The 27,182-nt window shown below is 52.3% G+C and overlaps 1 protein-coding gene across 1 annotated transcript in view; it reads left to right on the top strand.

The window, feature by feature from the left end:
- MGAT5B (alpha-1,6-mannosylglycoprotein 6-beta-N-acetylglucosaminyltransferase B) overlaps positions 1-26,769 on the top strand; it is a 39,586-nt gene extending 12,817 nt beyond the window's left edge. Inside the window, exons 3-17 of the mRNA XM_065735160.1 lie at positions 116-260; positions 8,085-8,197; positions 8,274-8,347; positions 9,124-9,291; positions 9,730-9,894; positions 10,224-10,393; positions 16,925-17,056; positions 17,633-17,766; positions 17,899-18,029; positions 19,165-19,320; positions 19,886-20,032; positions 21,245-21,361; positions 25,162-25,236; positions 25,350-25,624; positions 26,477-26,769. Coding sequence (XP_065591232.1) covers positions 116-260; positions 8,085-8,197; positions 8,274-8,347; positions 9,124-9,291; positions 9,730-9,894; positions 10,224-10,393; positions 16,925-17,056; positions 17,633-17,766; positions 17,899-18,029; positions 19,165-19,320; positions 19,886-20,032; positions 21,245-21,361; positions 25,162-25,236; positions 25,350-25,624; positions 26,477-26,675 — 2,201 coding nt within the window. The 3' untranslated portion in view covers positions 26,676-26,769. The remainder of the gene's footprint in view (positions 1-115; positions 261-8,084; positions 8,198-8,273; positions 8,348-9,123; positions 9,292-9,729; positions 9,895-10,223; positions 10,394-16,924; positions 17,057-17,632; positions 17,767-17,898; positions 18,030-19,164; positions 19,321-19,885; positions 20,033-21,244; positions 21,362-25,161; positions 25,237-25,349; positions 25,625-26,476) is intronic.
- Positions 26,770-27,182: the final 413 nt, after the last annotated feature.

Genomic DNA, 27,182 nt, shown 5'->3' with positions numbered 1-27,182 from the left:
GGGCTCTGTGCGGCCCCTGAAGCACCGTGCCCAGGGCTGGGGAGTGCAGTGAGGGCAGCTCAGGGGCTAAGCTGCCTGGCTGTGACCGTGTCCCACCTGCTCTCTATGCCCACAGTGATGGGTGCGCTGGAGTCCCGAGGAGTGCTGCGGCGGATGAGCGACATGCTGGAGCTGCTGATGAAGAGGATGGACATCCTGGCCAGGCTGGAGAACGGCACTGATTTCCACAAAGGGGATGAGGCACGCTTCCCTCTGGACAGGTCAGTTGGAAGCATCAGTGCTCCCACGCAACGCTGCTGTCCCCAAAATTATGAACCTGGGGGGCTTGCAGGGGGGTTGCCGTGCTCAGAACCTTGGAGTGGGGCTGAGAAATCCCAGCCCTGTTGGTCCTCATCTTCCACCTGGTGCTGTTGATTTTACTGATAGAGTTGTAGGTGACCCAGTGGGTGTACCCAATGTGTGTCCCCACTGCCTTGTCACCACTGAGGGTTTCTGCACCATCCTGTCCCCGCGATCACTTCCATCCCTCTCCCCAGTGCTTCTCTTATGAGCCTCTTCTGTGCCTACAATGGAAAATACAGTAAGAGAGCCTGTAATTAAAGGCTGCGCTGCGCCGAACTGAGTGCACACACGAATTAAAGCTGTGCAGGAAGCCTGGGAGTGCGTGGCTTTGCCTTTTAAGTAATGTAATTTTAACCACTGAAAAATATAATTTGCTTCTGTAATGGCAGGTGCTGGGGATTTTATTGTTGTGAGGCTGTGTGTTAGCCGCACGCACCAGCAGTAATCCTGGAGAGGAAGGGATGTGGCTGCTAGACTGCAAGGCGCTCGCTCTCATTTGGTGATGTTCTGGGCCAATTTCTCATTAAAAGAACCATTAATTCCAGGTTGCAATGATTTCTGTACATCAGTGATGAACTTAAAAGCATTTATGTGAGCTGGCAGCAGTCGCCTTGCATGGAAAACTCACACTGGGAAGCAGCAGCCCCAAGGAGCTGCTTGTCCCACGGGGGTCTTGGGCTTCTCAAAGGAACTCGTGGCCCTTGGTGCCCTGTCTGTGGCTCTGAACTTTCAACAGTTGGACTGAGAGAGTCTGATCCTGCTGAGCCTGACAGGGACTGCAGAGCACGGAGCACATGGAAGCAGCCTCTGGATTTTGTAGCTGTGCTGAGATGGCATTGAGTGGCTGAAATTACAGATCCCTTGATTTTCAGGAGCAGCGTATTCCTTGGCAGGATCATCTTCTTCCAGCTCATCACCTTCTGCTCCTTACACATTTCCCCTTGAGAGCATCCCAAACAGCAAAAGCAGCGAGATGAACCCGAGAGCAAACGAGTGAGGCTGTGTGATGCTGCAAACACCACTTGGAAGCAATCCCATGCCCTGAGTGTCTCCAGCATGCTGTGGGCTGCGTGGACCCATTGGTATCATACAGTCATTTGCCTGTGTTGTCATCCAGCGATGTTAAGGCTGAATTTTGGGTTCAGTATCTGTGGAGATGAAGGCATCACATTGGGGCTGATAGTCCCAGCAGCACTTGCAAACACCCCCCTTTGATCTCCAGTGACTGACTTGAAGCTGTCAGCAAACGATAATACAATTAAAGGGTGATAATTTCAAAAGGATTTTATTCTTTAAAGCCTCTCTGGCTAGCACGGCTGTCACAGTCGTGTCCTTCCCTGCTCAGCACAGCCAGGAGTACGGCACCTGCAGCTCTCCCTGAGCAGCAGAGGGGTCTGTCCTGCTTTACCAGGGGCTCTCCTGCCCTGCGTTGGATCTCCACCAAAATAGCAGGGGTGGGGGCACCTCCTGCATAGGAATGAGCCAAACCCCCTCTGTGTTTTATGGAGTCACAGAATCACTGATGTTGGAATAGACCCTCAAATCTGTAGAATCATAGGATCACTGAGCCTGGAGAAGATCCTCAAATGGGATCATAGAATCATTAAGGTTGGAAAAGACCTTAAGATCTTCAACCAACAGCACAGCCCCAGCATGCTCCGTGCTCCCTCTGTCCCCATGTCAGTATTAAAGGGGTGGCTTTTTACCCAGAAAGTGCATGGAGAAATTCAAATAAGCAAGATATAATTAATTAGCAGCATCAGAAAGCTACTCAGCTATCAGGAGCAACACAGCTGGAGGTGACTCCAGGGCTTGTCATGGCTAAAATCACCTGAAGCTTTGCTTCTTGCTCCATAGGTGCTGTCTATAAGCTCTCACGTGCATAAAATTCACCTCCTGCAATGCTTCAGGGACAGCTTTGGATAGACTCAGGTGTCTAACATCCTCCTTAGATGAGGTGACTGAGGCTTTTTTGGGAAGGCCCCTGGTTTGTCGCTCTTGGGGAGGGGGCACAAGCAGCAGTCTGTTGGATTTTGCTGAATGCCTTTTTCCAGCCCTTCCTGCTCCCTGCCCATGCAGGAGGGTAAGCGATGAATTTCCCAATGAGCACGAGCAGGCTGCCAGTCAGCTGCAGGAAAATCAATACCACTGTTAATTGAATGCAACGCTCATAAATCATCAGAGGGCAGGAAATGAGAAGTACTTATGGAAGCCTCCTGGAGAGCTGTTTGCTGGGCAGGGGAAATATTAGCATGCCGTGAAAGTACTAATGCTCAGCTGGAAGGCACCTGGCAGGGGATAGAGGGGCCAAAAAATGGACTCACAGGAGCTGGGAGCTCACAGGAGCCCAAGTCTGGGTGCTGGGGCTGTCCCCAGGTGGGAGGTGACAATGGGGTCCTGGGCTGGGGTCTGCTCTGCTGCCTCTCTTGTCCACTGGCCCTGGGTAACGTGTTACACTGGGTAACACGTGTAGGCAGTTATTTACTAATGGCTGATTAATCTTCAGGCTTAATTACTGCCGAGGCTCAGTTAATTTCCACGCACTTCAAGTATTTGTTCTTATAATTGTTACACGACTCCATATTCCCCTGGAAGTTAGAAGCCTCAGTATGACACACAGCGTCCGATGCTCCCTCATCCTGCCAACCTGGCTCCTGCAATTCTCGAATTGGTGCCATTAAGGAGCAGCTTTGGTGACACCAGTGCTGACGGTGGGGACCCCCAGCAGCACCCAGGTCCTCGCTCTTATCACTCCTGTGCTTGCATTTCCCCAGCACCTCCAGGTTTGCTGCAGTCGCTTCGTCGGCAGCCTTTGCTATCTGCTGGTTTTGGGCCTTTCCACCCCAAAGCAGTGATGTTCTGGGGGCTGCCTCCTCGCTTTGAAGAAGTTTGATGACTTAACACATGAAGGGCAAGTGCTTTTCTGGTGGCTTTGAGCTGTGCTTGGGTGGCTGGCGAGCCCTCAGCACCCATGGGAATAAGGGCTCATCCTGCATTATTGCCCACAGCGCAGATCTCGGAGAGCAGTGTGTGGACAAAACTGGGTGTTTTGGGGCTGACTTGAGGACAGCTTCTCCAGAGGAATGGTGAAGCCTCCTGGGTTCACCAAAGGCTCTTCCAGACAACCTGCAGGCATCAGACTGCCCAGGCATAGAGGCACACATAGCTGATTTATGCCCTGATCACATAAAAATTAATGGACACTGAAATGACTGAGCCATAGCCCTTCATGTTCCCAGGAATAGAAGTCACTGCTGCCTGTGCTTAGGGCTCTGTTCTGTCTGGGAGTCAGGGATGACCTCTCCTTGGAGGTGCCCAAGGCTGGGTTGGATGGGGCCGTGGGTAACCTGATCTGGTGCCTGGTCTGGCAGCTGGGACTGGTTGCTCTTTGAGGTCTCTTCCAACCCAAGCTGTTCTGTGATTGGAAGAAAACAAAGCTTACAGCTGCAGCCCGGTGCTCTGCTTGGGAAGGATGTCTCAGCATCTTACAGCATTCTTAGAATATTGTAATCAATAATTTTGATTGCAGGTGAGTTCTGCTTGTGTCGGAGCGTGTGCAAGCTGTGTGTGTGTGATACTGGAACTGGTTGATGTGTTGGAGCATGTGTGAGTTGCTCCAAGCAGGTCTGTGATTCTGGCTGTGGCTTGCTCAGTGCTCTCAACGAGGGATCTTATTTTTCATGCAATTCGTTGCAGAAGTGACGGGGGCTTCTCAAGGGCTGCAGCTCACTCAGGGTCTGGCCCTTTAAATGCATTTTTGTGAGAAACATCAACCGCCATAAATGGAAGATAAAATAAATTGAAATACTTCAGTGTGTAAAATGCCCCGGTGTTTATTACTCGATCTGTCATTTGGACAGCCATGCGCATGGTTTCCTTTCTGCAGTTTGCTGGACGTAGCTCAGCTCTGCTCCTGCAACATCCAATATTTGCTTTGTGTGAGCTCCCACGGAGTGCTGCACTGACACGTGTTCCCCAGCTTGTTTGCCCCATATGAATTCACAAAGGGTGAAGGGTTGTTGTCTCACGTCTTGGGGCAACAAAATCTTGTATGTCTTTGTGAAAGAGCAGTGATGCATCAGCATGGTCTGCCCATGGGGGTGGTGGAGCCACCATCCCTGGAGATATTCAGGAACTGTGGAGATGTGGCACTGAGGGACGTGGGCAGCATTGGCAGTAGGTGGACGACTGGGCTGGGTGTTCCTAAAAGTCATTTCCAACCTTAATGATTCCAATCAAGATGCAAATGGCAGAGCAGACATCATCATGAGCAAGCAAAGCCCTCTGGTGAGGGGCCCTGTATGAGTGCTGGGATGTGGATGTGTTATCTCCCAAACATCTGCCTGCCTTCACCCGCGTCAGTCTCTCCAACTCAGGCACTTTCAACAGCGATCAGAAGAAATATAAGATGAGCAAACAAATATGCTTAGGGTTTGTATTAAGGAATCGTTGCACAAATAGAAGGAGATTTCTCTTTTCCTAATGCTGCTTTTTGTAAAAGGCAATAAAAGCGTGGTGCTTTGTAAAGGGATAACCAGGCTGAGGCTGAGTCGGTGCAGCAGGGCTAAGGGCGAGAGGCAAAGCGAAGGGAACAAATTAACGTATGAAAAAGGAAAGGAAAACTCAACCTCTGGCTGTTTTATATGGCAAATGATCCGCCTGTGGGGAAAGATACGTCTTAATAGTGGTTTTTGGAATGAGATGAATACTGTATACGGTGCATTATAAGCTGCAGTGTGATCTGAATCGTAATCAACGTGGGGAAGTATAAATCTGAAAATAATAAAGATGAAATCAATATTGATGGTTAGGAGTAAAAGTACTGTATTCGCTGTAGTAAATGGTTTTAAGTTCCCAGGGAAAAATTTGTTCTAGAAAACCTATAGTAATTTACTATAGTTTCAATGCTGGCATAGTCCCTGTGTATTTTGGTGGCATTTATATTGTCGCTATAGGAACAGTTGAAAAGCAGTAAGGAGAGAGGGCCCTGTGCAGGGGGGTGGCTGGGGGCAAGCTCCGGGTCCTGCTGTGCTTTGCTGTGATGTTCTTGGATGATGAACAATCTCCCCATCCTGCTTAGCTGTCCTTTAGCAGAATGAGCCCCTCACCTTGTCCTTCTCCAGTTCCTGGGAGTATGGCATCAGATTCTGATGAGCTCCAGGAAAACCTTCTTGCATTTGAGCTTTTGCTTTTAACTGTCTTATTTCCTTGTCAAAAGAGAAGTGACAAATCACTTTAATGATAGTTGGTACAACTTCTACTTAACCTCCTTGTTGTCTCATTAATGTGTCCAGTGACATGTGCTGCTTGAGCTGCAGCCCTGTAGCACTGGTGCAGCTTTCACCTCGCACGTGGGACCCCTTGCTCAAAGTGCTGGAGAAAGCTGGTTTGGGGAATGAAGGTGGTCAGCATGCAAGGGGTGCAAGATGGAGCGTGGCTCTATTTTGGGCCTTTCCTACAATTATTTCTTCCTTTTAACATAATAAAGATGCCAAGAACCATGCTGGATGTTTCAGCTCCAAAGCTGCCGAAGGGAATGAAATATTCCCTTTGTTTCTTGATCCAGACTGTTCCAGCTCTCGTTTCCTCTTAGGTAAACCTTCTGCACTTTGTGTGAAGCTGAACGCGACGTGGCTGTCTTGTTCCAGAGAACTAGAAGTGCTGCTTGCACGCCATGATCAAACACCCATTTAATATCAAAGGGCTCTGCCTTGAAGCCTTTGTGTTCGGGGAACAGCTGTAGCGTACAGGAGCCGGGCGGGCTGACATAAATGCTGGGATAAATCTTGGGAGCCAGCAAGATGCAGGCTGGCTGTGAGGATGAGCCTGGAGAAAGCCTTTGCTTTGGAGTGACCATCTTGATTTAACGTGAATGCGTTTGTCAACGCCAACACTCAATGCAGGGTGATCCCACGATTCGAGATAGGATGGAGACCTTCAACCTTTTGTAGAATCATTCGTGTGGGAAGGGACCATCTAGTTCAGCTCCTCTGCAGTGACAGGGACCTTTGGGATTGACTGAATTCTTGGCTGTTCCCATCCTCTTGCATTGCTGTGAGTGCTGGAGAAACATGGGGAACATCTACACGAAGCCAACGTCCCCGTCGTGTTTGAGCAGAAGGTTGGCCTCGTTGGCTCTAGATTCATTAATTCTTGAGTTTGTTCCTATCCTGCCCATCCCAACCTTTTCTTGGTCCCTGAAGACATGTACAGTGGTCTGACTGCTGCTTCCTGAAGGATTAAGACCTGTAGAAAGGAGGGATTTAGGAGCTTTCAGAGCTGGCTCAGCCCTCAGATTGAAGCTGTGCTCACAAGCCAAGCTTGTCTTGGGTCATTTCTGTGTCTGTGTTTTATCGGGGTCTCACAAGGGATCCTCCTGTTACAGCAGCTGGCAGGAGACCTGGGCTTTCTTCTCTGCAAAAGGTTGAAAGTTACTTGGGGGCAATGGTGTCCTCTGCATTTATTATTTCTTAAAAGCCTCAGATATGTTGTTCCCTGTGGAGGTATGCAGGTTGAGTATAGATGGTCATAAACCATGCCAGGAGGAAAAATGTGGGCTGCTTGCTGCTGGAGAATGGACCTTAAATCAACAGCCGGAGCAGTATCGGTTCATAAACCCAGGATTTTTTTAGCCTTGAGGACAGAGGTACTTTCAATCGCAGCCTTCAGGTTCAGTGATCTGCTGGAGAACAAACATAAAACTTCAGAGGGAAGGACCTGATATCAGCACATATTTTTGTGCCAGCAGTATTCAAGGTAGCCCTTTTGGTTCTGCTCACCGCTTATGACATCTTCTTGTATTATAATGATCCCAGCAGCAGCAAGAAAAATCCATGACCCAGCTGCTGCAGAAGGGGAAATTATTTGCTGTGATAACGGCGCTCATCAAGGCATCGTTTGCAGTGGAAATGGCAAGCCGAGCATTGGAAGTGGAAATCACTCTTTGTTGAGTGTGGCACCGCTGCTCACGGATTGAATTCTTCGCTCTTTTAGACCTGACACCAGGTTTTAATTGACATCAGGCATCTTTGCTGTGCTGTCACTCGTGCTGCTCTGCCTGTGCCATGAGCTGTGTGGAGGGTAATGGTGCTGTTTACCCAGCTGGGATTGATGGCGAGTGGTGGTTTGATACCTGCCACGTGCAGCCAGTGGCGTTGGGTCATTGACCATGCTGAAATGGTGCCCGTGAGCTCTGTGGGGCCATGACAGGGAGCTCAGTGCCAATTTGGGCTCGGCTGCTGGTGTCCCTGTCCCTGTTATCTCTCCCTGCCCTGTAGCCCTCACTGCTGGGTGCAGAAGTCTGCTCGTTGTCAGTGGGGTCGGACTTCAGGCCGTCCATGCATCGTTATTTTGTGGCTCACAGGGCTCTCTTTGCCTGTCTCTATTTTTGCCATCCTTTTTTCTGGATTTTTGTGTTGTTTTTTTTCTCCTTTTTTTAACTCCCCGTGTCTTCCTGCGTGCACTGCAAGGCCAATAATCACAGCAGAGGATTTTCAAGCATAGCACGTCTGAAATAACACAAACAGATTTCTCCAGCATATTTAGCAGTTCCCGATGTAAAATGCAGAGATGTATTGCTGTTTTTGAGCACACTGCAAAAAATAGCAGGAAACTGTTTTATGCCGTTTTAAAGTCAGAACTCTTTGATGCTCTCTGCTGGACGATGCACTCCTGTGTTACAGCCCAGCTCTGCAAGCCTGGATTTTCGAGATGTTTGCAGGGTCTCTCTGCTTTCTCCCCAGGTTCCAGCCAGCAGCCGGTTTGATGGAGAGGATCCAAGCTATAGCTCAAAATGTCTCAGACATTGCAATAAAAGTAGACCAGATTCTCCGGAACAGCCTCATGAATGCAAAAAGTGAGTGTTGTCCTCAGGTGCCCAGGTCTTCCAGCCCCTTGCGTTGGCACCCACTACCTGCATCATCTCTCTGCAGTGGGGGACGGCAGGAGGGACCAGTGCGAGGTGCCCAGGGACCCCAAGTACCCTGACTGCGCTGGGAAGGTGGAGGTGAGTTGGAGCTCCCCGTGTGCCCAGAATGCCATGAAGCCATGGGGAGGCACGGGGCTGGGCTGGGTACCCGCAGCTTCACCATCTCCACGAGGCTGCCTCTCCCCGCCCGTCCTCTCTGTGTTTACTGACAGAAGCACTGTGAGGAGAAAGCGCTGTCAAATCTTCTTTAAATACCTGGAGCACGGCTGTGTGTCTGGGGAATAATCTCAGCGTGGCACAGGAGCGCATCTCGTTACGGTGATGAGGACCTCCGCCGCTGACGCCATGTCCTGGCTGACACCGTGTGCTCCCCACACCTGCACGCAGCCTGGCGCCTGGCCTGCAGCGTGATCTCTTTGTCAGAGAGCATATTTACATGGGCTAATTAAAAGCATTTCCCCTCTCCCCTCCCTTCCCAGACTCCTGCTTCGAGCTCCTTGCTGGTTCTCCCTGAAAGGATGCTGAAGGGTATATGGAAGCAGCGCTGGGGCACTGGATTTCCCTCGTCCCCTAGCGCCGGGCATCCTTTCCATTCACAATTGGAGTAAATTTGGAATGTAATTTAATTGTCGAAGGCTATAATTCGATCTCCTGTCTGGGTGATTGGTGTGTTTTACACAGCAGGCGCAGCGACCTGTCTCCGAGTGGATTTGTTGAATTAACTGCAGGCTGGTCGTGGGGTGAGGGATGGGGGCTGTGGTCAGCAGCTGTTCTGCACCTGGAACCACCTTCAGGGACGGCTCTGGATGTGGGTGCTGCCTGTGTGGATGAGCCCCATTTGTGCTCCTTTGCAGTGGATGAGGGCCAGGTGGACTTCCGACCCCTGCTATGCATTTTTTGGCGTGGATGGCACCGAGTGCTCCTTCCTCATCTACCTCAGTGAAGTCGAGTGGTTCTGCCCTCCCCTGCCCTGGAGGAACCAGACGGCCGCACCGTCCCCTCCGCCGCCGCCCCACGCCCAGGTAGGGTCCATGGAATAACAACGGGGTTGGGGCTGTAATGTCCATGAGGCAGTGGTGCCAGCAGACCTCCAGTGCCCATTCTGATGCCATGTGTGGGTGTTCTCCCACCTGGGGTGCCATGAGAGGCATCAGTTTGGAAAACTCCCAAGTGAAACCACCCCACTTCCAATGGATCCTCATCAATTTTCTTACAAGTGCCCGGATTGGATGTTAGGAGAAGTTTCTGCACCAGAGGGCATGGAGCAGCTCCCCAGGGCAGTGCATGTTGCCCCAAGCTGCTGGAGTTTAGGGAGCATTGCTCTCAGACTTAGAGCTGGGTTTTGAGTGGTCATTGTGTTGGACTCAACGCTCCTCATGGGTGCTTTCCAACTTGGGATATCTCATGGCTGTGTGATTCTGCGATGCCTGAGAGCAATCCGCATTGCTTCATTCCCGCAGGCAGCTTTCCGCAGCGACCTGGCCCCCTTGCTGGAGCTGGTGGGCACGGGCAAGGAGTCCCTCAGCTTCATGAAGAAGAGGATCAGGCACCTGGCCCAGCAGTGGCTGCGGGCGGCCCGACGCCTCGAGCAGAAGTTGAAAGGGCGGCAAGGGGACCAAAAACACGTAGGAGACAATTGGATGCTGGGGTTGGTGTGGGGAGGGGGACATGGGGAAATGGGAGCAGCAGGTCTGTGAGGTTGGGGCTGTGTTACCAGTGGGGTGGCCATGGCCATGCCTTGGGGCACAGCTGGACAGGACCCCAGAGTGCATGGGGAAAATGGACCATGTCTGAAGATAGCTCCAACCTCTGAATATTGGATCTTTGCTAATTGGACATAGACCGCTTGTCCGTACACCCGAGTGGTTTTCCTGAGTAATTTCAGCTTGCAGAAGTGGAAAGGGACCAGCAGTCACTTTTGGCTGTCAGCAGCTTGTTGTCCCTCTCTCTGCAGATCCTGATTCACATCGGCTTCCTGACAGAGGAGTCAGGGGACGTCTTCAGCCCGCGGGTGCTGAAGGGGGGGCCCCTGGGTGAGATGGTGCAGTGGGCCGACATCCTGGCTGCCCTTTTCCTGCTGGGACACAGCCTGAAGGTGACGGTCTCGCTGAAGGAGCTGCAGAGGTGGGTGCTGCAGGTCCCTCCCAGCCCTAGGGTTCTGTGAAACCAAGGCTTTGCGTGGTGCACATGCCCAGGGCAAGGCTTTGTTCCTTAGTCCTGGCTCTAGATCTGAGCAGCACTGGTGCATCACTGGCAGGATGCAGCATCCCCCATGTCCCCTCTGCCCCCTGCTCCCCAGTTATGCTCTCTACAGGAACACATGGCCTCAGGACACAGGTGTCCCATGGGTCAGTGCCATAGCGGGTGCTCAGCCCTCATCTCCTCCCTGGTGTTGTTTGAGCGGTGGCTGTGCTCTTTCCTTCCTTCCTTCCCTCCCACCCTTCCTGCTTGGCAGCTGAGTAAGGCTGTCAGAGTCAGGCTGCCAGAAATAACCCTCATTCCCTTGCAGGGGGGTGGATGCAGGGTGACCTAGGTGACCTGGGTGGGAATCCCAATTGCTGGGATGCTTCTGCAGTGTGGCATGGGGAGATGCAAAGTGATTGCGAGCAGATGGCTGCACCCAGCCACCCTAAGCACCTGTGTGGGCTCCGAGAGAGACCAATATTCAGTGGTAAAGGTACAGAGGAGTTGGTAACTATGTTTGAGACACCAGGACTCTGCTGCATGCTTCTTGCTGCAGCTGAGTTATGGTGGGGCTGGGGCTGTTGACACCAGCAGAGCTGTCCTCAGCTGCTGCTGGGGATGTGAGCTGGAGGGCAGGTGCCAATGAAAGAGCTGGTGAGGGTGGGCTGGGAATGGAGAGCAGCCCAAAGTCACCCTGTGGACCACTGAGATTTTGGGTGATGCTTAAGCCAGCTCTGCCGCATAATGAGCCGTGCTGGAAAGGGAGTGAGAGAAATAAACAGTGATCCTGGAGAGAAAGAAAAAAAAAACACAATGAAAATATCCAACCCAGCCCCTGCAGCATTCAGAAATAACGAACAGAATTAGCTCCCGACTAATTAACTCAAAACAAAAATAATCCTGGTCCTAGTGCAGCTTCTCAGAGAGGAGCAGGCATGCATCACGGCCATCCCCGTGCTGTGCTCCGTGCTGGGTTGAGCTGACATGCTGAATAATGTCCCTGTGCTCGAGGATGGGTGAAGTTAATGGCTGGCAGGGTGTTGCTGTTGTTGTTGCTGCGTGGCTCTCATTTGTGTTTTTTGATGGAGAGCCTTACGGCGGTCATTTAATGAGAGGAAGGAGCCCCTGTGTTGCCCTGGGATGGAGCTCCTGATCCTCCCTGGGTCTGGAGGAAGGCCTGTCCCCCTGGCGGATGAAGGGTCCCTTTCTGGGGGGGCTGAGCAGTGCTTGTGCATCCTTCTCCTTATTGCTGACCTTTCAGAAATGTCCCTGCTGTCAGGCAGCGCGGCTCGGAGCAGAGCAGAGATAAGCCCTCATGCTATGGGAGCAAGCAGGAGACTTAGCTGAACAAGCGTGGTTAATAACGAGCTGTGCTACCAGTTAATCTCATATGCTTAGCCAAAGCCGACGGGGGCTTCGCTGCTGCGGGTGTGCAGAGAGCTGAGGATGCAATCAGCAGCTCAGCCTGCAGCCAGCAGCATGATCTGGAGACGTTCTGCTCCAGAAATGTGAAATGTTGATTCTGCATTTTGTGCATTTCTCTTTGGCAACCCTTGCTCGCTTTGCAGCTCCGAGTTGTAAATGCTCCTGCCCAGCATGGCCTTGCACCGCTACCCATGAATTATTCAGCACGAAATAACCTCTCTCCTGGTTTGTCTCTTCGCATTTCTGAGCTGATTTTTGTACACGTATTGATCATTGGCAGGGGATTGCTAAAAGGTTTGCGTGTGCATGCTTCAGCCAGTAGTTACCTACGAGCAGCCGTTCATTATTAGTGTGTATATTGATTGCAATGCAGCAGTGCACGGAGGCAGTGGTCAGGATTGGGCCTGTAGTGCTGGGGATCAGGAAAGAAGGAGGAAGAGGGAATCCCAGCACAGGAAAATCGTCGGTTGGAGGGCTGGGTCTGAAGGTGGATGCACTGCCCCAGTCCAGTGCATTGCTGCCTTCCTCGATGGGCAGTGCCCCAGTGAGACCCTGGCTGCTGTGTGTCCCCGTCATGTCCCTTAACCCCTCTGTTCCCATCTCATTCCCTGTCTGTCTGTCCTCCTGGGCTGTGGTGCTTTTGGGTCAGGCAGATCACGTAGTTCAGCAGTTCCCGGGGAGCTAAATTGCACAGCACCTCCTGCTTCAGCTTTTAGCCACTCATTCGAGACCTGTGAATGACACTGCGGTGACCTACCAGAGCTGTTGAACAACATGCAGGTGTTTATCCTCTTCTGTGAATTTGTTAGCTGCCTCCTGATGTGAGGCAAGAGGCAACATGTGGGATTACCCAGTAATGGGCATTGCTGGGCACTTGTTATCTGTGCTGGAACACGGTTGTATCCCAGCTCCCAGCAAAGGGAGCCCATGGGTGCAGGGAGCAGAGCCTCTGCCTCCCTGGATCCCCTCCAGACATGGCATGGCAGGCTCCCACCCCATCCTAAATGCAGCTGGTGATGGGATGGGATGTGATGATGGTGGCTGTGGTCATGTAGCATCGCTGGCTGCATTTAGGGACTGCTGGGGAAGAGGCTGGGAGTGACGGGGAGCATCGATCTCGGAGGCGCTGAAAGGTGTTTTTGAAATTGCCCCCTTGAAATTAACTGCTCATAAGGCAGGACAGAAAGTCGAAGAAAACGGGATTTGATGCCTCGTGGGGTCAGCGCTTTACAAAGTGTTCTCGGAGCTTAATTGCTTTGGTGTCAAGTCCTGGACTCATAATATGGGCCTCAGCAAGGCATTTAATTCCAGCCATGCACTCACCTACTGTGAGCTCCGGGGTGCAGGCGAGGGGTGTCCCACATGGGGCACAGCATGGCACGAGGCCTTGCTCAGCCCCAGAACCACATCCCACAGCTGGAGCTGCTGCTCCCTTCTTGCTGCCTGCCATACACATAATTAGAGCTGCTATTTTCCTGCGCTTTCCTCTGCTGCTGAGGTGTACTCAGGCTGCAAAAAGGGCCATTCGAATGGAAACGCGATGTCCAGCTGAAGGCATTTCTAACTATTTTCTGGCAGATAAAAGCCATCTTTCTGTCTTGCATCTGTTCTCATGAAAGCCAGCGCGGAGCCTGGGCTCCAGGCGTCACCATCTCTCTCCAGTTGGCAGACACAGTGCTGGCATGGCACAGATGGTCAGCAGTGGCCTTGGTGTGGGTACTGTGGTTGAGCTGGGGCAGCAGGAGACACCGGGCTCTGCCCAGGCGCTGCCAGCACCAGAGCTCCTGCTGCTCCCTGGCCCAGGCAGTTCTTCACCTTTCCTGGGACCTTTCTTTGTTCTTTGCTGAATTTCCAACCAGAACGAGCCATTCTCATTGGCAGCATGTCTCCAACTGCAGGTCATTCCCATGGTTTGTTTAGCTTGGCACTGCACCTTCAGTGCATCTCGGCCTCAGCTCTGCCCACCTCTGTCACTATGTCCCCCCAGGCTCCCTCTCCCAGCCAGGAAGTCAATTCCAGTCAACTCCAGTCTACTCCAGCTAACCCCTTTTAATTCCAGCAGCTCCAAGAGGCAGCTCGGAGATGTGCCAGGCGAGGAGTGGGGATGAGGGTGAGGAGAGATGGGGAGGGATCTCCACCACCTCGGAGGGCTTCATCTTGCAGGGGAGGAAGGTGCATAATTTAGCGCGAATTACTGAGCTGTTAAATTGCACTCCTTTGTGAAATATGTTTATTTTGTAGCCAAATGAGGACTGGCTGGCTGGCTTCGGTGCCACTGCTGAAAGTTCTGCTTTAATCATGGAGAGGTTATGATAACCTTATTAACCACTGCAGAATTTAGACGGGTTTTGTTGAATTTTGAATCATAGAATCATTAAGGTTGGAAAGACTAAGAACATCATCCAGTCCAACCATCAACTCAACCCCATTGTGCCCACTGACCACGTCCACCAGTGCCACATCTCCATGGCTCTCAAACATCTCCGGGGATGCTGACTCCCCCACCAACCTGGGCAGTCTGTGCCTGTGCATCACCACTTTTTCAGAGGGGAAATCATTCCTAATATCCAACCTGAACCTCCCCGGGCACAGGTTAAGGCCATTCCCTCCTGAAGGAAAGTTTGGGTTAATTTGAAAATAGGTCAATGGGATGTAAGGATAAGCCTGCAATCATCTGAATTCAGAGAGCCTGCCCCACGCTCAGGAAGGGAATGCATCCCCTTGGTGGATTCAAGTATTTACAAGGGGAAAATAGCAGGACAAGAAGCTGCTCTAGATTTATCCTGGAGTGGGCACAGCTGGTGGAGGCAGCTGGCAGAGAGGAGCTGGGCTCATATCTGCTGGCACCGGGGGAGAGCTGGGTGGGGGGAGCGGGGCTGAGATGTGGGGATGGGATGGGGGCAGCACTGTGGGCTGCAGGCAGGTCCCACCCGGGGGGGCTTCCTCCAGGTGTGGTGCTAGGGTCGAGCATCTCTCAGAAGTGCTCAGTGAGAAAGAGGCGTTTGCGCTCGTCAGTTTGATTTGCGTAATTTCAAGCGTCGTTAATAGGACACGGTGCGGGGAAAAATCACGGAAATCTCACTCCAACCATGAGTGAAATTGGGCTTAGGAGAAAATTAGTTGGCTTAACTGGCAAATGATGAAAGCTTGAATAAAGAGTGTTTAAATAAGGAGGAAAGGGGAAAAAAATCCCACTACCCAGGAGCTGCAAACTGGATTTGCATGATTAGAATATTAAAATCAGCGGTTAAAAAGTGTTTAAGAAGGATAAGTAAACAGGAGAGAAGCTCTGCTTGGAAAACACTGCTCCTGCCTCAATGCTGGGAGCATGAGGGATGCAGCCAGCAGGGGAGACATGGCGTGTGGTAGGGCTGAGCATGTTGCTGGTGCCTGAGGAAAAAAACAGAGAGTATGTGAGCAAATGTGCTGTTTATTAGTGTATCTCTATAACATCCTGGGCATCTTCAGTGGCTTAAATTCTCCCCTTCTCCCACTCGCTGCCATTGGGAGCAGCCACCTCCGTCCCCTAGAGAACTGGGTCTCCTCGCTGCCCTGTTTATCTCATTGAGGCAGCCCTCGGAGGTGAGAGCCTTTCTATTCCTGCCATCTTCTCAATCTGCTGTGTCATGTAAAATTGCCCATAAAAGTGATAAAACTGCAGCCTGTTTCCCCTGCAGCTGACCCGGCTGCTCTGCCCGGAGCTGATGCTGATATTCCTCGTGACAGGAGCACTGAAGCAGCTGCAGACACAGCTCTTTGCCTTAAACTGAAAAGCTGTGCTTACCCCGGCTTTGGTCAGCACTGTGGCTTGTTCTGGAGTCAGGGTCACACCTGGGAGGTTGGAATCACCTTTGGTCTGCAGGTCCCAGGGAGGGATGGGGCTGGAGGAGGGTTCTTCCCTCTGCACCAACCTCAGGTCCTTGTCCCCGAGGTCTTTTATTCCTAAGAAATGAGGAAATATCTATAAGGATAGTTGGGCAGAGCCCCACCAAATGGGGCCAACAACTTGAGGCCAACAACCCGAGGCCAGCATCTGGGTTCTCTGTGCTGCTGTTGTGCAATAATTGAGGAGCTCACATCTAGAAGGAGAAAGATGCAGGAATACTGAAACGGAGCGATGGACCATTTGTATTTCTGAGCAAACTGCTGTGCTGTAATCACAAGTACATGTAGCAAGGATTTTTGAGAAACCTGCTGGAGTTGGAAGGTGTCACTTTTTTTTTTTTCCTGAGAAGGAGGAAATGTGGTCCAGACAAGCAGATGGGCTGTCAGGCTGACATCAGTAGTACACTTAATGGAACAGCTTTGGGGAGAGCGATCCATCAGTTCACAGAGGTAATTGAAAAGGGAAGGAGACATGCTGCTGGTTTACCAGCCGTGCATCATGCCAGATTAATCACACCGTGCGTTGGGGCAAGGTAACTGATGATCTTGATAAAGAGATTGTGGTCAATCCAGTTTATCTGGATTTTCATAATGCACTTTATCTGCTGCAGAAGAGTAAATGGGCTGAGAAAGGATATTTGAAGGAACTGAGAACCCCAGGTAAAGGCAATGAATGAGCCCCACAATCTGACTGTCTTGGCTTTATTGTGTTAATGGGACAAAATCACAGAATCATCATAGAAATACAGGATGACTTGGGTTGGAAGGGACCTCAAAGATTACCCAGTTCCAACCCTCGAGCCATGGACAGGGCTGCCAGCCACAGGATGAGGCACCAGGCCAGGCTGCCCCATCCGATCTGGCTGTGAGTACCTTCAGGAATGGGGCATCCACAGCTTCCCTGGGACAAAATCAGAAACGTGAGTAAATATGCTCAACATCCACGGGCAGGTGGAATGGAGAGCTGTTCTCCGTGCCCCACAAGCACCACAGGAGGAACCCCAGCTCATGTGGGAGTTCTTCCTGTGGACAGATGTTTGGAGCAAGGATGTCCTCGTGTCCTCAAGGCCATGGGGCTTCCTGATGACCCCTCCTGGGCACCTGTCAGGGACATGAGCATGTGTTGGTAAGAGCTGATCGGTGCCTCCTGCTTCTCTCCAGCAATTTAGGGGTGCCTCCAGGACGAGGAAACTGCCCCTTGACGAACCCTTTGCCTTTTGACCTGATCTACACTGACTACCACGGCCTCCAGCAGATGAAGCAGCACATGGGGCTCTCCTTTAAGAAATACAGGTGAGCACACCACTTCTTTCTCATGCTCTCCTCTTCCTTAATTAGCAAGCCAAGACAGATCCTGATGACCTCCAAGGACAATGGATCAGCAGAGGTTGCCACCCTGCTGTGGCAGGAGGAGTCTTTCGTGCCTGCAAGAGGCAGAGCCCCAGCGTTGGCTCCTTCAGCACCGTGACAAATGTCAGCGTCCCGTGGTATATCAGCAGCCAGGAAAATATGCGATTTAATTTAGTGCTGATAGTCCTGCTATTTATTACGTTTTCTCCCATCTCTTCCACTATCCTGCACAATTTTATTAGAGAGAAAAATGACAGGCAATGTTATTGCTTTTATTATAAATGCATTTGCTCTCGCATTCTGCTTGTTTTTTTTCCCTCTCTGGTTTGATGTTCCCCTTTTCTCCTTGCTCTCGTGCTGGTAATGCCTGCCTCAGCAGTCCTGGGATACTGGGAAAAGCATTAGCAAGTCTTCAGGAGATGCGTTGTTCTGGAAACCATGGGGAGGGATGAAAGCCCTGCAGTGGGAATCTACTCATTTAGGGCACGGGGATGTGATGGGGTCCTGTCCCCCTCCCAGGTGTCGTGTTCGTGTCATTGATACCTTCGGGACAGAGCCAGCCTACAACCACGAGGAGTACGCCACGCTGCGCGGCTTCCGCACCAACTGGGGCTACTGGAACCTGCACCCCTCCCAGTTCATGACCATGTTCCGTAAGCACTGGGACGGGGACGCAGTGGGACCACCACGGGGGGTTGGGCACCTTGCTGGTGTTTCACATTGCTTCTCCTCCAAGCTCTGGAGCCATGGTCCCAGCCGTGTCCGTGTGTTCTTGGTGTCCGCAGCGCACACCCCGGACAATTCCTTCATGGGCTTCGTGTCGGAGGAGCTCAACCAGACCGAGCGGCAGCGCATCAAGTCCAACAAAGTGGGCAGCATGGCGGTGGTGTATGGGAAGGAGGCCAGCATCTGGAAGGTGCGTGACTGCGGGCACCAGAGCTCCCAGCACGTCCTGGTCCCATTCACAGACGGCTCTGGGTGCTGGCTCTCATTCTCCTGTTCTCATTCAAAGCCCTTCCAGGACACAAAAGGAAACAGCTAACACTTCCTTTTCTTTTTTTCCCCTTGGTGCTCCACGGCGATGCTCCAGCTGCAGGTATGGTGCTGTGCCTATCACATTAAAGCCTCAGGTTTGCCTCTTTGGACGGCTCAGCACCCCAAGAGAACAGGGTCTGCCTGTCCTGCCTGTGCTGTGCTTGCCAGATGTTTAGGCCAGGATGCACTCCAGCTTGGTTAGGTCAATCTGGGGAGGTACTCAGGACATTGAAATGAATATTCACATACATTAGTGCTGCAACTGCTTGCACCTTTTAGCTAGAAGTCATGAATTAGATCCATTTCCCCACACTGTGCATCAGGGTTTCTCTTAGGGTTGGTTCTCCCCACCAGCAATGCTCAGCAGAGTTTTATTTTCATCTCCCCAAGTCCTTTGCATGAGGGAACTGCTGTCAGAACAGTGCCCATTTGGGTGTTAGCATGCCCTTGGCCGCGATGGCACCCTGCAGCTCCACTTGACCAGAGAATGCTGCTTGATTTCTTTCTCCTGAAAGCAGATCTGGCTGTTAGCCTTAGAGAAGTCAGGGATATGTGGCTGAGTGCAGAAATGTGACATTCAGAGACACTTTAAGGCAACGTGTGCAGTTCTCCCAAGTTCCTCATTTATACCTCCTCCTTCCCTCCCAGTCTGCTCTATAGGGGCCAGAATAAATGGAAAATACAGCATCCAAAGCGTGGCCCCTTTGTGTTTTTCCAAGCAAAACAATAATAATAATTAAAAAGTGCAATAGAGAAATTGTTAAAATGGAAGGCTGCTTTGGAGAGCAAAGGCCTCCATAGGAAAAAAACAAAAAACAAAAAAACATCCCCTTGATTTTCCAGGTAATAAAACAGGCAGAAGGATTGAACGTGAGTAAGAGCATCCTAGGGACCTGTTAGGTGGGATGTGGGGCTGTTAACAAGCCCTGGCTTTGCAAACCCCTTGCACTCAGCCTGCTGCAATCCAGCAATCTGCAGCCCTGGTGCTGGCATCACGGTGCTGCTTCCTTCTGCAGGGCAAGGAGAAATTCCTGGCCATCCTCAACAAGTACATGGAAATCCACGGCACCGTGTACTACGAGACACAGCGACCACCAGAAGTTCCAGCCTTCGTCAAGAACCACGGGCTGCTGCCACAGCACGAGTTCCAGCAGCTGCTGAGGAAGGCGAAGGTGGGCTGCTCCCCTCGCTGTGGGGGCACAGGAGCTCCTTTGTGCAGGGTGGGTGTGATGCTGGTAGCTATGGGTGAGCAGCACAGCTTCCATGGCTGTGAACACCCCGCTGGGCTGTGAGCTGCAGAGCATCCCTCTGTTGTGGGGTCGTTCTGAACACATTTAGGTTATGGGATGTTGAACTGCATGGAGCTGCTGCTGCGGCTCGCTGCACAGGGCAGCACAAGAAATGCTGTTGGGTCATTGGGAGCCTTTCCAGTAGGGCTGGGGGATGCTGGTGGGTGATCTGGGTCATTGAGAGCCTTTCCTATAGGGCTGGGGGATGCTGGTGGGTGATCTGGGTCATTGAGAGCCTTTCCTATAGGGCTGGGGGATGCTGGTGGGTGATCTGGGTCATTGGGAGCCTTTCCTATAGGGCTGGGGGATGCTGGTGGGTGATTTGGGTCATTGGGAGCCTTTCCTATAGGGATGGGGAATGCTGGTGGGTGATTTGGAGCCTCTCCTATGGGGCTGAGGATCGATGCATCTCCAGCTCACATCACCAGCCCGGGTTTGCTCCCCACAGCTCTTCATCGGCTTTGGGTTCCCCTACGAGGGTCCAGCCCCACTGGAGGCCATCGCCAACGGCTGTGTGTTCCTGCAGGCACGCTTCAACCCCCCCCACAGCTCCCTCAACCACGAGTTCTTCCGCGGGAAGCCCACCTCCAGAGAGGCAAGTGCTCAGCGGGGGGAAAAAGCACCCAACTGAGATTTGTGGAGAGATTTTCTCCAAATCCCAGCATGCGAATGTATCATCCCAACACACATCTGCTGGATGCGAGGGGCACTGCCGTGGGTTGTGGAGGAGAGCGGTGCTGGGATGTCCATAGACCAGACCAGAATCCAGTGCCCATTCCCTTCCCACTGTCCAGATCCGTGCACATCTCTCCTGGAATAGGGGCTGGTGTTCTGCTGAGCCCCCTCAGCCCATTGCATTTTTGTAAAATGAAGAGGATATGGGGCCTCAGCAGTGCTGCAGGAGTACAACACCCCTCCCAGGCTTGCCAGTTGCTGGGAATTCAATCTAAGTGAAGCAGGAACTCTTTAAAAGTTAAAGGGTTGAGAAAATTGCCTCTTTTATTATTAATGAAGTGGATAATGCAGCACAGTGCTGGTTCCCTGAGCTCAGCTGGGCTGTGCCACACTGTCCCTGATGGCTCCCAGGGTTCTGGAGTGCCATGGGGTGTTCGTGTGGAGGATGGGAGGAGGTGGTCACTGCTGGCTACAAAGGAGAGCGAGCAGGGGATAAAAGGAAAAGCATGCATGGCTCCTAGCAGGCTCTCCTGCTTTGCTGTGTCTTCCAAGACAACTCAGCACCCTCTCTCCTCCTGCCCCAAACCAGGTCCCCAGGGCTCTATCTGCCTTTTAGCAGTGTGAGACTAGAAAAACAGTATCAAAGGTTTACCAAAAAGGAGTGATTTCCCCCCAAACTGCCCAGTGAGGGGTGGGTGGTGGGGTACTGATACAGTGCTGGGGCGATGCACCTTCCAGCACTGCCTTCTCCTCTGTCCAACCCTTCTGTGCCCTCAGCAGCAATGGATTTTCTGTCATTTCTGGAACTGGCACCTGGGAGACGTGGTACTTCCACAGAGCTTTGCTGTTTCGGGTGGTTTGCCATGTGTGTTTCAGGTCATGGTTACCTGAATTACAGAGGTGGGGATGGAGCTGGGAGCAGAGCATCCCAACCTGCAGGAGTTTCACAGCCCCGTCTGGAGGCTGCAGCTGGGCTTGGAGGGGTGATCCTTTTTGGGCACATGTTGGTGTGCAGTGGTTCAGTACCAAATGTGTCTGCAGTTGAGCTGCTGCAGTCTGCTCCCCTCTGCTGCTGGGGATGGGGTGCCAGACAGTAGTGACTGCAAACCAACAGCTCCGTGCTGCCTTGTAGGTGTCCTCCCAGCACCCGTATGCTGAGGACTTCATTGGGAAGCCACACGTGTGGACTGTTGACTACAACAACTCTGAGGAGTTTGAAGCTGCTATCAAAACAATCCTGAGGACCCAGGTGAGAAGGGCTCCCCAAAATGAGCCTCTGCACTGGGCCAAGGTGAGAGCAGTGCTCATCTCTGCTTTGCTGCGCTTGGGATGAACCATCCCCTGGACGTGACAGCTGCAGAGATGGGGCTGTGTGTTGACTTTGGGGAGGAATGTGGAGGTGACACTGCTTTGGCTGTCCCCTGCTTGCTGAGGTCACCTCCACCATTGCTGAGCCCACAAAGAGCGAACACATCCAGCCTGTGAAGACACCTGTTGTTATGTACCCACATGATGGGGTCTCGGTTAAAATTCAATGACAGCTCATGTCATCCTGCTGCCGTGCTGCTGGGCCAGCTGACAGCGTGTAGCTGTGACAGTGACCAATGCCATCTGGCCCTGGGAGATGCTCTGGCATCGAGCAGGCTGCTGCTGCAGAGCAGGGGCAGTGATGTTGGGATTTGCCCAATGAAACAAAGAAACCCAGTGCTGCCCTGCTGCTAAAAGCACTAAAGAGGAAAATGGAGAACTGAGCAGTGGGAAAGTGCAGGTTTTTTGGGGTGATAATGTTGGCTGTTGGGGTGGAGATGTGGATCCAGCATGGATGAGGTCAGGTCGGTGCCTGGCTGTGATCGCTGTTGTTAAAAAAGGAAAGGTAAAAAAAAAAAAAGGGTTGAGGAAGTTGTGCTGCAGTCTGATGAGCTCCGTCATCTCCGGATTTCTCCCCGTTCCCACGTCAGCTGCTCATACAAATGCAGCTGTGGTGCAGTCACAACACATCCTTCCTCCCTTCTTTAATTAACATCTCTTACGTCGCCGAGCCATGGCAGGAGGGGGGGAGTGGGGATGAGGAAGCAGCAGCACGGAGAACGTGGCACCAGCCCGGGGGTGCGTGGCTGGGGGGGTTTCTGGGCATTTTGCATTGCAGTGTGGCACCTACGCTGGAAATATGGCTTCGTGGTTTATTGAATGATGTCTCAATGGAGCAGGGAAGCCCCCCCAGACCCCTTGTTTTGGAGGATCCCCGTGGCCTTGCTGCTGCTGGCCGTGCCCCTGTCATGGGCACCGGGACATGTGAGCCTAAACTCACCCCAAATGAATTCAACCCAGAGCAGTGTGCTGTAACAGCTCTGCAGGGAGTTGCTGCTGTGCACCAAGAGGTGCACTGGGGCAAGCCCTCTGCTCCCCTCTGCTCTTTGCTTTTTTAATGTCGATCTATATATCCTCTACAAGCAGAGCAGGGAGTGAGTGGGGCAAGTGTCAGCAACTGCCTTTTGTTTGTTTTTGTTTTTGTTTTTAGCATAGATAACTCTATTAGAGATGCTGTCAAGGCAATTAAGTCTAAAAATTGACCTACCTTACAGCTTTAAAAGCCCCATTATGGGCTTTGGCTTCAGGAATCCCTCTCTATATCGTCTTTAAAATACTGTTGGTTACAGCAGGAAACAAGAACGGCTGATGGGCGGTGGGAACGGCTGCAGTGCTCAGCCAGGTGGGAGGAACTGCTTTCTGCCTCCTTTTTTTCCTAAAGCAAAACAGGGCGTTGTGTTTTCAGACTGTTTGGCAAATCTCTCCTTCGGAATAATCACCATCCATTTATTTCTTTCGCTCCAAACATTGCATTTTGCCATTACTGAAATGAAATAATGTGTTTTTGTTTCCCATCTGCGTGTCTTTGTTTGGAAATGCCCTGCTAGGGAAACTTCTATCTGAAATGATGCATTTCCCTTTGCTTCACCAAACAAAACAGATTGTCTGACCTGAAACAAAGCATTTTTTTCTCCTTGCTGAGAAACACTGGGAATTGAAAACTGACCTAAAGCTGGGCTTGCTCTTTTCCTCTTCCTTTCTTTTCTTCCTTTTCATTTTTCCATTTTTTCCCTTTTCCCTCTTTTTTTTCCCTTTTCCTCTCCTCACCCCCTTTTCCTCACCCCCTTTCTCCTCTCCCCTTTCTTCCTCCCCCCTCTCCCCTCTCCCCTTTTTCCTCACGCCACTGAAAGTCCCTCACCACGCACCTTTGCCTTTGCACCTTCAAGGCAAATCTCAGCTAGACATTTTCAGGAGCGTGGAATGCCACCCCCTGGTGTTGTGCCAGTGATGAATTGCAGCTCTTTGCCAGAGGTCAGAGTGAGAGGGGCAGAGAGGTTTCCAGGCACAGCCATTTCTCAGCCTTCAGCTCTTTCCATTTGTCCCAGCACAAGCCATTTAACAGACCCAATATTCTGGTGTAGCGAAGGGAGAAGGCATCATTATATTAAAGTCAAACATACAGGAATATAATGGAAAATTATACATTTCAGCCTATGCTTGAAAGAGTGGCGTATTAAACATCACAGCGAAAATAGCTGGTTCAAGTGCTCCCAGCCTGCTGCCAGGGGGTGGCTGACAATTGCATTATTTTTCTGCCTATTACTTAGGGATTTTTTTTCTCCCTTTTCCTTTAAAACAAGGGAGGCAGTTCTGGCATGCTCACTGGGGTCTGAAAAAAGCCCAAAGCACCTTCACGCTTTGCTCTGTCCCTGCATTCCCAACTGATGTGTGCAGGAGAAGGTTGCAAAATCCCTGTGTGAGAAAATGGCAGAGCTTCGCCCCGTGCAAAGCTCCCCAGCACTGCTGCTGTGAGCACAGGGGTGCAAGGCTGAGCACTGCAGCCCCAAATCTGCAAGACCTGGCCCCGGTTAACTGAGCAGCATCAGTGCCTGTCATGGTGTCAGCGCCGATTACGCTGCACACCTGTAATGAGATAGAGCAGCTGTAATTTCCAGCCTTGCTGAGATCTCAGGTGGGATATTTATGGTGGAGAGATGCTTAGAGGGATCTTGTTGGCAGGCTGAGCCTTTGCAGCTTGGCTCTGACAGGTACTTCAAAGGAGACAGCTATTTTGGAGGTGCAGAAAATAGAAGCAGCAGTGTTTTCCGGATGAACTACCTTTGGGGTATTTTTTACTTATCATCCATCCTTTGCATAAAGCTCTGCAGAGATGCGGAGGGGAAGGACCATGCCAGCCCATCCCTGCACCAAAGTCCCACAGGGGATAGAAGAGATGTGGGGCTGAGGATGCTGTGGGGTTGGGGATGCTTTGGAGGAGCTGATTTTGACACCAGGACACGAGGGCAGCTCTCAGGAGGGAGGTGCAATGTGGAAGAGCAGATGAGGAGCAGCAGTGTTTCGTAATCCACACTATAAATACACTGGTTGTTGGAGTGCTGCTGGCTCTGCATAAATAGCAGGTGGGAACGTGGGGCTGTGGGGGACACGTTTGCTTCGTGGCCCCTGCAGCCCTGTGTTGGCCACCAGCACCTTCACGGGGGTGGGCAAATGCCCCCAGAAATGACTTGCTTGGGAAACTGGGGTGTGAAGCAAGGTGACTTCATTTTAACCAGTAGGTGAGTTGAACCCCATTTAACCCTTCACTTTCTTTCTCTCAAAAACGTTGTTCATCACAGAGCTTTTGCACTCCTAGTTTTCTTCCGAAGTGGAATGAAGAATTCCCTGCTGAGTTCCCGGCCCCACAGGGGTCCGATTCCCGCAGTGCCCTCGTATGGTGCTTGCTATTTTTGGGGAAGGGAGATGAACTCATTCAGGAGCAGAATGACTTCGCCCTACACCTCTCTGCCTGATGGTGGATGAAGGGCAGGAGCATCACCCACTTGGCCAGGGATGGGAAACACACTGATAGCGGGAAATGCATCTCATCTCTGGGTTTGTGTTTTGGGAGCACAGGTGCTGGGGAACCTGTGATGGAGAACAGCTTCGGTGCCTCAAGGTGCTGTGGGCAGGGCAAGGCTTTGCCTGCTTCTCACTGCAGTGCTGTGCTCTTTCCCTGCACAGGTGGACCCTTACCTGCCTTACGAGTACACCTGCGAGGGGATGCTGGAGCGGATCCACGCCTACATTCAGCACCAGGTCGGGATCCGTCCCTATTACCCTTGGGGAGGAATGCTGGGGAGGAACCGCCTGCCCCACACCTACGCATCACCCTTCCCCTTTGAGCTCTGACCTGTTCCCTTCCCTTCCAGGATTTCTGCGCCATGCCATCCCCTCCTCCTCCTGCCAAGGCCCAGAGCCCCGCTATGCAAAGCCCTCCGAGCCCTCTGGCCCTGTCTCCCAATGCCACCCACCTGGTGTGGTCCCCCAGCGTGCGCCGGGACCCCCACTCGTGGCCGCCAACGGACTCGCTGCAGGTGTGGCTGTCGGAGGGACGGCATGCCTGCACCGAGACGTGCCGCCAGCACGGGCTGGTGTGCGAGCCCACCTTCTTCAGGTTCCTCAACAAGAAGGAGGTGTTCCTGCAGTGAGTGTGTCCTCAGCGGGGCGGTGGGTGGCACCTCGGGGGGAGGGGGGCTGCTGGAGGGGGCTCCTGGTCCCCAGGGCTGGGTGCTTGGCCCTGTGTCCCCCGCACCCCTTGTCCTCGTGTGCTTTGTCCCTAAAGCCCCTTGCACCCATGGCAGCCCCGTGCTTACTCCAGCAGCTCCGTGCTTCCACAAGCAGTGATGGTTTGCCACCATCCCTCCCCCAACCCGCTTCTCTCCACCTCCCGCTCGCTCTCTCCCTTTCTGTCTTTTTTACATCTTTCTCTCTAAAAAACTGCATTTTGAACACACAGCGGTGAAGTTTTAATAGAGTATAAATCTGCCACCAGGCTCCTTGCTGCTCTGTGGACAATTAAGATGCCAACATTACCATTTTCATCATGCTGGCCAGGCAGGCGATTGGAGCCCTGGTGACAGCTTTATAGGATGAATTAGGGCTGGGGCTTGTGTTCCCTGTGTGCTCCCCATCCCTGGAGCCAGGGCAGCTATGGATGGGCTGAGGGGGCTGCGGAGGCACAGAGCAGATGCAGCTCCTGCTTCTCCGGGGGGCTTTTGTGGGTGTGTGTCCCCATTTTGCTGATCCGGGGGACACTGGGATGCTCACTGAAGTTGGGTGCACTTCCATGGGATGGTATCATCACGTGTAAGTTCGTGCAGGGCAGGTGGACCTCTAGGTCTGGACAGGGTATAACATTTTAGTGGAGCTGTCCACGTTCCTCTCAAGGCTCGGGTGATCTTTGGGTTGATTGCAACATCAAAAACCCTTTAGCAAAGCACCTGGCAGCCTCCTCGCCCTGGAACCACAGCCTCCCCACCTTTCTCTTTGTTCCCAGGCTCAGCATCACCTGCGACAGCACCGAGTACGAGATGAACCATCTCTACCCGGCGGTGGCAGAGAACGTTCACGAGTGCTACCTCCAGAAGGAGCCGCTGCTCTTCAGCTGCGCGGGGCACAACACCAAGTACCGGCGCCTCTGCCCCTGCCGCGACTACCGCCAGGGCCAGGTGGCCCTGTGCAGGGACTGCTTGTGACTCGGGCCCCGTGGCAGTGACACTCCGTGTGCCGCCGGTGGCTTTATCTCAAAGCTCGTGCAATAGCTGAGGAGGCAGGACGGGACGGGACCCAGGGGGTCCCGATGGTCGGTTCCATTTCCCTCTTTGAGGCGCATCGTCCGTCCGCATCCAAACCCACCTGGACCGCGTTGGCGCTGGGACGGGGGTGGTGGGGAGGGGGGAGCTGGATGGGGTCACCCTTTCCCCTCTTCTGTCAGTGGGACGAGCCACCAGCAGACTGCAGTTTCAGGGTTTTCATTCTCTCGAAGCATCCGAGGTTGTTTTATTTATTTATTTTCTATCCTCCTTTCCTTCCCCCTCCCTTCCCTACCCCCAACCCCAAATGAGTGGTGAATTAAAGGGGGAAAAAAAAACACCCAGCCCTTCTTGTGAGGAGTTATTGGGTTGTGCTGAGAGACCTTTCCTCAGCCAGGGAGGGCAAAACCTGAGGGCAGTGGCTGCGGTGGCTGTGTGCAGCAGAGGCTC

This window comes from Cyrtonyx montezumae, unplaced genomic scaffold (assembly GCF_038088225.1).
Source record: "Cyrtonyx montezumae isolate F1298 unplaced genomic scaffold, pur_monq_1.0 scaffold_19, whole genome shotgun sequence".
In the NCBI taxonomy this organism is placed as follows: Eukaryota; Metazoa; Chordata; class Aves; order Galliformes; family Odontophoridae; genus Cyrtonyx; species Cyrtonyx montezumae.
The sequence above is the reverse complement of the archived record's forward strand: the minus strand, read 5'-3'. Positions and strand labels throughout refer to the sequence as shown.